Source organism: Atractosteus spatula, chromosome 22 (genome assembly GCF_055471065.1).
Source record: "Atractosteus spatula isolate fAtrSpa1 chromosome 22, fAtrSpa1.hap1, whole genome shotgun sequence".
In the NCBI taxonomy this organism is placed as follows: Eukaryota; Metazoa; Chordata; class Actinopteri; order Semionotiformes; family Lepisosteidae; genus Atractosteus; species Atractosteus spatula.
The window spans coordinates 1,575,204-1,587,373 of record NC_142727.1 but is presented as its reverse complement, the minus strand read 5'-3'; the positions used below and the strand labels follow the sequence as shown (position 1 = coordinate 1,587,373).

The following is a 12,170-nucleotide window of genomic DNA, read 5'->3' as shown; positions in this document are numbered from 1 at the left end:
GAACCCGGGATCCCTGAGTGCAGTGGCAGCTGTCTGTCGCTCGGGTGGCTCCGGGGTGCCCTCCCTCCTGCTCTCCCTGTCCCCCTCCTCTCCCTGTCTCCCCCTCTCTCCTCCCTCCTGCTCTCCCTTGCCCTCAGTCTCTCTCCCCTGCTGGCACTGTATCCTCTCTCCCACTGAGGTGCTGTTAATAATTGATGAGCCTCAGACTCTGAAAGGGTAACCACGCCACAGTCGCTGCTATAATATCTCGCCTCTCTCTGTCTGACTGTCTCCATCTGCGGCTGATTGTCTGTCTCTCTGAGTGCGTCTGCCTGATAGCTTGTGCGTCTGTCTGTGATTGCTTGTGTGTGACTGTGTCGGTGTCTGTCTGATTTTTTTGTGTGTCTCTCTGCCTGATTGCTCGTGTGTGTCTGCCTGATTGCTTGTGTTAGTTTCTGGGTTTCTGTCGGCCTGATTGCTTGTGTGGGTCTGCTGATTGCCTGTGTGTGTCAGTGTGTGTCTGCCTGGTTGAGTGTATGTCTCTGCTGATTGTGTGTCAGTGTGTGTCTGCCTGATTGAATGTATGTGTCTGCTGATTGTGTGTCAGTGTGTGTCTGCCTGATTGCTTGTGTGTGTCAGTGTGTGTCTGCCTGATTGTTGGTGTGTGTCAGTGTGTGTCTGCCTGATTGCTGGTGTGTGTCAGTGGGCAGTGCATGTCTGCCTGATTGCTGGGGTCGGCCTGTCTGTGTGTCTGCGCTCCAGCGACACCCCTCTGGCAGTGAAGGGGTTAACTCTAGCTGTTCCAGCCCCAGCGTGAGGCAGGGAAGGAAACAGAAGGAGATGAAATGGCAGGGAGGTAGGGGGCAGCGCCGGGGGGAGGGCAGAGGAGAAGCGCTGAGGTTAACGGAGCAGTGACCGGCTCCGACAGCACGGCGCACACAGCCCCGAGACATGGAGCAGGACAAGCCCAGCGACAAGCTCTTTTCACGGAAACGGAGCTTTACCTTCGGTGCTTATGGAGGGTGAGTCAGTTCAGACAGTTCAGCTTGTTCTCAGTGGAGCAGGGAGATCACCCATGCCAGCTACAGTGTGGCATGTTCCTATTGCTGCGACATGGATTAAATCCTGTGTCTCCTGTCCCAATGTGTGTGTTTATTACTGAAGGATTCTCCGCAGTCTCCTCTCACTGTGTCTGCTGTCCTGTTGAGCGTTTATTACTGAAGGATTCTCTGCAGTCTCCTCTCACTGTGTCTCCTGTCCTGTTGAGCGTTTATTACTGAAGGATTCTCTGCAGTCTCCTCTCACTGTGTCTCCTGTCCTGTTGTGTGCTTATTACTGAAGGATTCTCTGCAGTCTCCTCTCACTGTGTCTCCTGTCCTGTTGAGTGTTTATTACTGAAGGATTCTCTGCAATCTCTCACTGTCTCCTGTCCTGTTGAGTGTGTTTAATATTGAGAGATCCTCTGTTATCTTTCTGTCTCATTGTCTCCTGTCCCGTATGATCATTATGATGCTTTATTAATTGCAATAACATAATACCAATTCACAAATCAATTACCTTACTAATTGCAGGGTTGACAAGTTCATCTGTCCAGCAGTCAACTGGTAAGACCCTTATTTTATTCCATAAAGAGAGGATGACCGAGAGCATGCACGTACGCATCCATGTGTAATTAATAATGTGATGTTCCGAATTTCACAGCAGACCGGAGACATTTGAACACAGTATTCTTGATATACTTGACTCCCCAACTAGTGAAAACAAATCACTACTGAGTGGAAATTTATCGCAGAAGGTAAAACAATCTCTTAACAGAATGTTGTATTTTTTTTAATTAAAAATCTGTAACGGCACAAAGTGGTCTGACTTTCCAAGTCAGAGCGTCTGTGAGTCCGTGTCTCAGTGTGTCCAAGTCTGTGTGTCTGTCCACATCTGTGTCTCTGAGCTATGTTTCCACCTTCCTCGGTAATGTTTGAGAGGGAAATAGCTGTGTTCCATCTCTTTTCTCCCCCTCTCTGTGAGTCCAGTATTAATGTACTGTAGCGCCTCTCCAGTCAGTCAGTCTGTCAATGTTGGTGAATTACGGACCTAGCGTCTCAAAAGCAGACTATATCTCTGCTTTTTTCACTGATATTTCTATGCGCTTTTGTTTCAGGCATCAGATCTGTTTGAGATCATTGAGAAATTACAGGTATTTTTAAAAGATTTTCTTTCTCGGTGTTTTAGATGTGTCTTGAATGTCTGCATGAATCTGTGTGGATGGGGGTTCATTGAAAACTTCAAGGTAAGTGTGAGGAGTATCTCTAGTGTCTACATTAGGCTCTTTATTAATCTCTGTGTGTGAGGAGTGTCTCTAAGGTCTGTATTAGGGTCTGTATTAATCTGTGTGTGAGGAGTGTCTCTAGGGTCTGTATTAATCTCTGTGTGTGAGGAGTGTCTCTGGGGTCTGTATTAGGGTCTGTATTAATCTCAGTGTGTGAGGAGTATCTCTGGGGTCTGTATTACGGTCTGTATTAATCGCTGTGTGTGAGGTGTGTCTCTAGGGTCTATATTAGGGTCTGTATTAATCTCAGTGTGTGAGGAGTGTCTCTAGGGTCTATATTAGGGTCTGTATTAATCTCAGTGTGTGAGGAGTGTCTCTAGGGTCTATATTAGGGTCTGTATTAATCTCTGTGCATGAGGAGTGTCTCTAGGGTCTGTATTAGGGTCTGTATTAATCTCTGTGTGTAAAGAGTGTCTCTAGAGTCTGTATTAATCTCTGTGTTTTAAGTATGTCTCTAGGGTCTACATTAATCTCATCATCAGTCCGTTTCGCTCTCTTCATTGATTAATCTTAATCTTCTGAAGCACACCTTCCATGAAGTTGTCTCTATCCTCAGGGAAGCCGCTTAGACGAGCAGCGCTGTGAGTTTCCGCCCCCTTTCAAGGTAGCGATCCTGTCACTCCGTCAGTACCGGTACAGGCACGTCCGTCGTCACGGCTGTGTCAGCATGCACACAGCAGCTGCCGCTGTTGGTTGCTTCTGCGGGGGCAGTAGCTCCCCGAACACAGTCTTGTGCGTGAGTGCGTGCGCGGGGCGCGCGTGTCCTTCCCTCTGTAACGGTCTGTGCGCGTCCGCAGTTCCTCAAGATCGGCGGCCCCCTTCCTCTGGTCTTGCCCCCCAAGGCCGGCGGATACTGGATCGAGCCACCGCCGCGCTGCGAGGGTGCGCCCCCTCCCCCGGGGCCCGAGGCGGAGCCGGGCCCCTGTGACATCATGGACAGAGACCCCAGCGCCACCCTGTACAGAGACTCGTTCAGACACACGGTCAGTGCAAGAGCCCCCAGTCTGTCTGAAAGGCTGGTTCGGGGAACGTGAGACAAGCTATGAAAAAACAAGAGGCGCCCGTTCGGTGGTGATCATCCAGCAGTTTCCTGAGAGAAGCCAGGGAATCAACTTCACCCACAGGGCGGGGCCAGCTTGCTGCACCCTCCCACAACCCTCTGTGTGAAGTAGTGCCCTCTGTCCCCTGATTGGAAGCGGCTCGTTCCACTCTCCCACACCTCTCTGTGTAAAGACACGCCTCCCGTCCTCAGTTCTAAATGCACGCCGCTGTCGTTCCTTCTTCTGCCCTCTGGTTCGTGTGTCACTGTTCGTTCTGAAGAAGTCCGTCAGTACCTTTGAGGGTTTTACATAATAACACACTTTATTTTTATAGAGTGCCTTTCAGAGAGGCTTCTCAAAGCACTCTACAGAACAGCAACAAAAAAACACATTGTGGTAGTAGATGGGGGTGGACTACATTAGGAAAGCCAAGAGGCACACAGTACCATTGAAATAAAAGCCCTTCTATAGAAAAGGTTTTGAGTATTTGTCTCAGGTCCACCATAATCTTCTCTCTTAAAGTCTAAACAGGCTCAGCTGTGCTAGCCTGTCAGTGCAGGGACAGTATACACACACAGCGTTGATCCCTCTGCGTGCTGTGCACTGTGCCTAGTATCTACCTCTCAGTTTCATGATGGTTTACCCTTGTGAGCTGTATCTACCGGACAGTGCCTCTCTGCTGTCGGCCTCTCAGGATCGCTGTGCTAATGTGCTGTAATGTGCTGCACGGCCCCGACGTTGTCCAGCTGTGTCAGTGTTAAACGCCCCCTCTGTTCCTCTTTCTCTCAGTATCATCAGTCCTTCACGGCGGTCGATCCCTCCCTTGGCTCCCTCGTCCTCTCAGTGCGCGTGGACGAAGAGGACAGCGTGCACGTCATCCTGAGGTCAGCTCCGTCCCCTCCCCTCGTCTCCCCGCCACCAGCCTGCAGTTCCCCCGCTGAGCCTGCTCCCCGTGAGGGGGGCGCTCTTCTCTTCGCTTCTGTTCTTTTCTCACTGCGCGTGTGTCCATTTCTGTCTCTCCCCCTTCTCCCCCCTCAGGATGAAGGAGTGCAGCCTCCATGGCGTCTTCCACCTCTCCCTCTTCCCCGAGTTCCCCAGCGCGGTGCAGCTGGCCAAGGTCTCTCTCCCTGTCTCCCTCTCTCCCCAGAGTGGCAGTGGGTGCAGTAGGTGCTCATAATAATAAAAAAAAGAAAAATCCTAACACTGCTGTAGCTCATTTCTGGACACTCCACTCAAAGTGCTTTACAGCTAATGGGGAATCCCACTCTCACCACCAATGTGTCACCCCATCTTGGGCACAGTCAGGCACAGTGCCTTGTGAGCTTCAGTGTGCACGCAGGGTCTAACTAGGGACTGTGCAATAATAATAAATAATATTAGATTATTAGGGATTATTAGGAGGCCATGACTGGTAAAGGCCAGGGGGAAATTTGGCCAGGACACCAGGGTTACACCCCTAGGACCTCAGTTTAACGTCTCATCCGAAAGATGGTGCTATTTTGGTGCTGTAATGGCCCAGTGACCATAAGATTAGCTGCTGGTGTACCGGTTGTAGATCGCCTGTCACAGTAGATCAGCATTAGTAATTCCTAACGTTGGCAGCAGCCGCAGTAGTAGCAGCAGAGGGAGTTCTCGGTTCACAAGCAGTTTTCGACACGGCAGATTGTGGAGCCCGTCACAGGATCACAGTCGTGAAGTGCTGCTTTTGTTCTTTCGTATTTGCAGTTGCTTTGTGACTCAGTGACAGTATCGAAGTTCGAGGCAGTCAGTTACCCCAAGGTAAATCTCCCTTTCTCTCTCCTTCAGGGTCTCTGTGCTGTAGTGTCCAGTCAGTCAGTGTCTCTGTGCTGTAGTGTCCAGTCAGTCAGGGTCACTGTGCTGTAGTGTCCAGTCAGTCAGTCAGGGTCACTGTGCTGTAGTGTCCAGTCAGTCAGTCAGTGTCTCTGTGCTGTAGTGTCCAGTCAGTCAGTCAGTGTCACTGTGCTGTAGTGTCCAGTCAGTCAGGGTCACTGTGCTGTAGTGTCCAGTCAGTCAGTCAGTGTCACTGTGCTGTAGTGTCCAGTCAGTCAGTGTCTCTGTGCTGTAGTGTCCAGTCAGTCAGTGTCACTGTGCTGTAGTGTCCAGTCAGTCAGTCAGTGTCTCTGTGCTGTAGTGTCCAGTCAGTCAGTCAGTGTCTCTGTGCTGTAGTGTCCAGTCAGTCAGTGTCACTGTGCTGTAGTGTCCAGTCAGTCAGTCAGTCAGTGTCTCTGTGCTGTAGTGTCCAGTCAGTCAGTCAGTGTCACTGTGCTGTAGTGTCCAGTCAGTCAGGGTCACTGTGCTGTAGTGTCCAGTCAGTCAGTCAGTGTCACTGTGCTGTAGTGTCCAGTCAGTCAGGGTCACTGTGCTGTAGTGTCCAGTCAGTCAGTGTCTCTGTGCTGTAGTGTCCAGTCAGTCAGTCAGTGTCTCTGTGCTGTAGTGTCCAGTCAGTCAGGGTCACTGTGCTGTAGTGTCCAGTCAGTCAGTGTCTCTGTGCTGTAGTGTCCAGTCAGTCAGTCAGTGTCTCTGTGCTGTAGTGTCCAGTCAGTCAGTGTCTCTGTGCTGTAGTGTCCAGTCAGTCAGTCAGGGTCACTGTGCTGTAGTGTCCAGTCAGTCAGTCAGTGTCTCTGTGCTGTAGTGTCCAGTCAGTCAGTCAGGGTCACTGTGCTGTAGTGTCCAGTCAGTCAGTCAGGGTCACTGTGCTGTAGTGTCCAGTCAGTCAGTCAGTGTCTCTGTGCTGTAGTGTCCAGTCAGTCAGGGTCACTGTGCTGTAGTGTCCAGTCAGTCAGTCAGTGTCTCTGTGCTGTAGTGTCCAGTCAGGGTCACTGTGCTGTAGTGTCCAGTCAGTCAGTATAAATTTTCTGTTGTGCACAGCCAGCTGGTTTTAATCTGCTGTATGATCCAGTCAGCTTAGGCCAGTTTTGTAGTATCCAGTTGGTCAGGGGAGTCTGTATTAACTCCTCATTCGTCTCTCTCAGGCACCAGAGCTGATTGCAGCGTTTGACGAGCACAGGATATCAGAAAACTTTAAATTCGGAGTGCTGTATCAGCGAGAGGGCCAGGTTGGGATGTTCCTCCATGCACTTGTCTTTTCCATGACTGTGACTGTGTCTCCAGAACGTGTGGTCTGTCTGTATGTGGTTCTTTCACTGTGACAGGGTTACAAGGGGGTGCCCTACATCACAGCTCCACAGCTTTGTTAAATTTAGAGAAATATACCAGTTGTTGGGTGGCACAGTAGAGCAGTGGTCTGCCTGGCAGCACTGTTTCCCTGGGGTTGATTTCTGGGGTGCTATCTGTGTGGAGTTTGCATGTTCTCCCCATGTTTGCATGGGTTTCCTCTGAGTGCTCCAGCTTTTCCAGCTCTCTCACACAGTCCAGAAACACGCTGGTAGGGTTAATTGCCCTAAATTGGTCCTGCTGTGAGTGTGTCTGTGTGCCCTGTGATGGACTGCCATCCCCCCCAGGGTGTACCCTGCCTTGTGTGCTCGTTGCTTGCCAGGATAGGCTCTGGCTCCCCTGCGACCTGGAATTGGATGAAGCAGCTGGGCAGCTCCCCACCATGTCCAGAACGGAGCAGTCCCTCAGCTGCCCCTCAGACTGTCAGCGAGATCAGTCTGTTGAATCTTTAATTGCTCTGTCAGTATACTTGTCTGCCCACTGTGTCCGTTATACCACATCCACTGCTAGTGGCGTTTTCAGATCGCGAGATTCTGTGATTAACGTGGCTCGTGTTCCCCGAGATCCTGGGATCTTAAATCTCGAGCAATGATAAAGACGACGCATGTCATGTTGTTAATAATTATCTACGGGTGTATTTCCTTTATGTAACACCCATACAGCCATTCAAACAAATGAACATTTTTTACAACAGAAGGCTGTAGTCTTTTGTCTGTCCACTTGCTTTTCTTTGGGCTCAGTCCTGCCCATCTGCCCCACTCCAGTTCTGCTCACCACACTGTCCCACTGTCCCACTGTCTCTCTGTCTGACTCGGGTGGGATTGTGTGTCCCCCTGCACCTCGGACTCTGCCTGCTTGTTCCTCCCTGGCTCACTGTCTCGCTGTCTTTCAGCTCTCAGAAGAGGCCATACTGGGTAACTGCGAAGAGAGTGAAGAATTCGTGGACTTTTTGTCCATTCTGGGGGAGACGGTTTCCCTCTCTGGATTCACAGGGTGATGCAGTATAGTTGGATTTGTATTTCAGTTTTTATTGTTGCCTACATGATGTCTCTGATGTGTGACTTCAGGGTCTATATTACAGTCTATTCATTTCTGTATTTGTCAGTCTGCATTAATCTGTGTGTTAGGAGTTTATATTAGTGTCAATCTTAATCTTTGTGTGTGAGCAGTGTCTCTAGGGTCTAAATTAACTCTTTTCAGGTTTCGAGGTGGGCTTGACGTGAGCTATGGACAAACTGGAAGTCAATCTGTCTTCACATCCTTTCACGGCAGACAAGTTATGTTTCATGTGTCAACAAAACTTCCATTTACTGAGGGTGACTGCCAACAGGTCTGTGCTTTCTCCTGTTTTTTTTCCTTTTCCTGTTTTATTTTTCTCATACTGCAATGTTTAATCTACAGAAGTGCCCAGGCGGGGAGTACATTTCCATTTTTCATTCTCTCGTCTTCTTTTCCAGTTGCAGAGGAAGAGACATATTGGGAATGACATTGTCTCATTGGTCTACCAGGAAGGAGAAACTCCTTTCCTCCCTGACATCATCACGTCTCACTTCCTGCATGCTTTTGTTGTTGTCAGGAGAGTAGAGAGAAATAATGAGGAGATGTACCAGGTAAAGGGGTAGGGGTGTTAATATATGCCCAATATAAATTAGACAACAACATTAATACAATACTGCTGACCCAGAGGGAAAATGGTGTACCCTTGTATAGACCCCAGAGACACTCCTCACACACAGAGATTAATACAGACCCTAATATAGACCCCAGAGACACTCCTCACACACAAAGATTAATATAGACCCTAATACAGACCCCAGAGACACTCCTCACACACAGAGATTAATACAGACCCTAATATAGACCCTAGAGACACTCCTCACACACAGAGATTAATACAGACCCTAATATAGACCCTAGAGACACTCCTCGCACAGAGATTTATACAATCCCTAATATAGACCCTAGAGGCACACCTCACACATAAAGATGAACACAGTTTCTAATACAGACCCTAGAGACACTCTTCACACACAGAAATTACTAGAAACCCTAATATCGACCCTAACTCTTAAGTGTACCGGCAAAACATTCCTAAGTGATTGAAAAGCCATAGAGGAAAAAGGATAAGAAGGAGTTGCAATATTTTCTAGATTCTGACCTGTTTATCCTGCCTCGGTGTGAATCACAGTGTGCACGGTGCTGTCTTGTTTCCGCAGGTGTCAGTGACCGCCCGAGAGGACGTGCCTCACTTTGGGCCCCCCCTCCCCGACCCCCCCGTTTTCAAAGAGGTAGGGAGGTGGTTTCAAATGCAGATGAGTGGCATTTCGGAGTGAGTGGCTATAAATCCGTCGTTTAAGATCTGAACAGAGCAATGGGGGAGGGGGGTGATTGACCAGCCTGGCAGCTTGTCCTGCCGCAGTGAATAAGATGTTTAGGACGGGTGAAATCAACAGCAGAAAATGGCACAACGGTGAGGTTCAAGGGGAATAGGAGCAGGAGCCGGCTGACGGTTGTATGTCTCCGCTCTGGTGTATAAATACTGTAGCATCAGCAGACAAAGCGTGTACGCAGTTCACAGAGACCCTCTCAACAATAGATACATACCGAGTGCACGACTCCGAAGTGATCAGCACCTTTCCTGGGGGAAGAGTATTATCACGTTCGCTGGAAGACGCTGCGCCTATTACTGGAGACTGGTACTGAAAATCAGCCACAGAGGGGAAATCCAGGAGTTCATCCTTCCTATTCTGACGAACAGCACGTTGGTCCTGTTCTGCTCTGCAGACTAGATCTTGGCGCAGTTGCTTTTCCTGTCCGTCAGACAGATGTGTGGGAAATGAGCTGGGCAGTCGAATCCTTCATGCCCTTCCTGGGAGGGGGAAAGGCCAGGGACTCTCCTGAAAATCCCTCCTTCTGTCTCTCTCTGCAGCGCCATCGGCTGAGGGAGTTCCTCTTGATCAAACTCATCAATGCCGAGATCAGCTGCTACAGAGCCGAGCGATTCCGCAGGCTGGAGGTCTGCCTGCGTCTCTCTGTTTCTCTGTGTGTCTGCCTGTCCGTCCGGGTTCGAAAATGTGTCTGTGTGTGTTTGTTCATGTGTCTGTTTATCTGTGTGTGTGTGTGTTTGTGTGTTATGTGTTTGTGTGCCTGCATCAGCACCACTTAATCAGTATAACCATGTGCTTTCTCATGCCTGTGTCACTCCCCGTTACCCCTCTCTCAGGTTCGTACGCGCTCTTCTCTGCTCGAGAGCTTACAGTCTGATCTGTCAGCCAGATCCTGCTGCATGCTGGGAGCAGCCCCACCCTCTAACTCCAATGGAGGGCCAGGAAGGGGAGAAAGTGGGGGGAGTGGAGGGGGGTTCATTGAAAACTTCAAGGTAAGTGTGAGGAGTGTCTCTAGGGTCTATATCAGGGTCTGTATTAATCTCTCTTTGTGAGGAGTGTCTCTGGGGTCTATATTAGGGTCTGTATTAATCTCTGTGTGTGAGGTGTGTCTCTAGGGTCTGTATTAAAGTACACCATTTTCTCTCTTAGTAGTATTGTATTAGCATTGTGGTCTGTCTCAATCACCATTTTTCTCTGCCTCTTCCCATCAGAGAGCAATCAGGGTGCGCAGCCACTCATTTGATACTTTGGGGGGTCCCAGGAAGGTGTCAGGAGGGTCTCCCCAGAAACAGAGAGGACCCCAGATTTCTGTGAGAACCCGAGATAATTTCTCTCTCTCCCTCCATCTCTCCTTCCCGACTTGCTGCCTCCCTGTCGGTGTAAGATGAACGTGCTGAAAATGTTTGGAAAGTCAGTCTGTATCGGTGTTAACCCCTCCCTCTTCTTTCCCTCTCTCCCCAGGCCTCGTCGGCGGCAGAGAAGGAGCCGGAAAGGTAAAAGGCAGGGAGACGCACTAACACTTGCTCCGAAGGACACGGACACACCCAGACTCCTGACACTGACTCCCGGACACCAAGATACACGCAGACTCACTCACGCAGACACATAGTGGCACACTGAAAAGGGTCAGACCCTTCCCAGAACACCGCACACCTCTGCCCAATCAAGCTGGAGACTTCTTGATTGCAGTGAAGAACGTGGGTCTCTCTCTCTCTTTCTCAAGCATAGCCACAGGCTTTTATCTTTGAATATGAGCAACATTTCCATACAAAAACATACCTTGTCGTATGGGTGGTTAGGAACGGTTTGTGGCCATATATACGATACAAAATCAGACAGTTTAGCCAGTTTAACTGGGGTCAACCTTGGCAATCCAAAGTCCCTGTTTCCACCTTATGTAGCCAAATCAGACACAAGATACAGAAACCCACACCACCGTTCTTGAGACCCTGGCTGTCTGGAGCACAGAAACAAATCTTGCAGAGTTCCTGCAGAATAATGGTGAGACACAACATCATAACAAGCATGAATACCCTCAAAGGACATCCTTGTGACGCTCATTCTTCTGTTTTTGCCCCTTCAGCGAACCGTCCAATCAGCAGCCAGGTCCCGGCGCGCCTGCGTCAACCCCACTGTCCAATGAGAGCAGCAGTCTCGAAGAGGTCAAAGGTCACGGGGGCCCAGAGGAGGCAGTGTAGGCCGATGCGGACTGATCAACAGACAGTCAAATCCGGGCGGTGACATGCAGACAGGCTCTCTCTCAGACTTGGGCTGTGCTGGAGTGTGGGTAGCATCTACGCACAGCTCTCCATTGACAGAAGCGATTTTTTTTTATCACTGTCGGCTATATCTGTATAAGGTTCCCAGGATATTACTAGATTTGAGCTAGATGTAAGTTTTAAGAGCTGCTGTTTCAGCAAAGTCGGTCTGCTTCGCCTTTTGTAGGTCTGCTAGTGTGAAATAATGCTTCGTCAGCTCCAATAAACACGGTCAGATCAATTCCACAGCAGTCCTGTTTCGACAACATTCTGTGTTTCGTAAGTCGTAGTGGCTCTCATTTTGCCTGCAAATAGTTCAGCGGCTCCAAAGTGACCGATGGCGTCCTTTTGAAACTCTGTGGCCTGGTCAGCGGGAGTCTGCCTGCTGCCATTTGGCTCTGGGATACTGGGCAGAGGGCAAGTTAACTGGGGGCACTGGAGCGCGCTCTGGGGGCACGATCGGTTGCTCCTGATTGCTCTGCAGCCCACTGTACAGTACAGCGACACCAGCACAGGGCAGGAGGCTGGAGGGCAGGCCAGAGGAGCACGATACAGGACCGAGTATTTCATTATAGCACAGTGCAGGGACATTGCAGGGGCGGAGCGGTGGATCTGTGGCTCAAGATCTGTGCTTGTTCCTGGAAGGTTGCTGGTTCAAATCCCGTGGCTGGCAGAGGAATCCTACTCCGCTGGGCCCCTGAGCAAGGCCCTCAACCCCAACTGCTCCAGGGGCGCCGCATAAATGTTTAAGAAATATTCTGTGTCCATTCATATGGTATAGTATTATAAATAGATATTTGTGCACATAAAATATTCTCTTAATTAAAGGTACAATTACTTATAAACACCCTGGATCCTGGTTAGAAATATTGCATATTTAACAATTATGCAGTTGTTTAAATAATTAAACCAACTATGTATCTGAGATACTGAACACATCAGGAGTTTGTGACCCCTTTGTGAAACTCAAAATAAAGTGCACAGTGAT

The 12,170-nt window shown here is 49.5% G+C and overlaps 1 protein-coding gene across 1 annotated transcript; it reads left to right on the top strand.

Moving 5' to 3' along the window:
* The first annotated feature begins 794 nt into the window (after nucleotides 1-794).
* Nucleotides 795-12,168, top strand: rap1gapl (RAP1 GTPase activating protein-like). The gene is made up of 19 exons (XM_088939494.1): nucleotides 795-1,001; nucleotides 1,551-1,583; nucleotides 1,681-1,774; nucleotides 2,135-2,170; nucleotides 2,859-2,906; nucleotides 3,100-3,285; nucleotides 4,132-4,226; nucleotides 4,381-4,459; nucleotides 5,068-5,121; nucleotides 6,336-6,419; nucleotides 7,430-7,530; nucleotides 7,738-7,867; nucleotides 7,995-8,147; nucleotides 8,754-8,825; nucleotides 9,467-9,553; nucleotides 9,761-9,916; nucleotides 10,136-10,234; nucleotides 10,386-10,417; nucleotides 11,008-12,168. Exons 1-19 carry the CDS (start codon nucleotides 931-933, stop codon nucleotides 11,120-11,122), a joined length of 1,725 nt encoding a protein of 574 aa, XP_088795620.1. The 5' UTR covers nucleotides 795-930; the 3' UTR covers nucleotides 11,123-12,168.
* The last annotated feature ends 2 nt before the right edge of the window (nucleotides 12,169-12,170 follow it).

Excerpts from the sequence above, each read along its gene's own strand:
- rap1gapl (XM_088939494.1), top strand. The coding sequence starts at position 931 with ATGGAGCAGGACAAGCCCAGCGACAAGCTCTTTTCACGGAAACGGAGC. Across the intron at positions 1,584-1,680 it reads ATCTGTCCAGCAGTCAACTG|CAGACCGGAGACATTTGAAC; the intron begins GTAAGACCCTTA and ends CGAATTTCACAG. Across the intron at positions 5,122-6,335 it reads AGGCAGTCAGTTACCCCAAG|GCACCAGAGCTGATTGCAGC; the intron begins GTAAATCTCCCT and ends CGTCTCTCTCAG.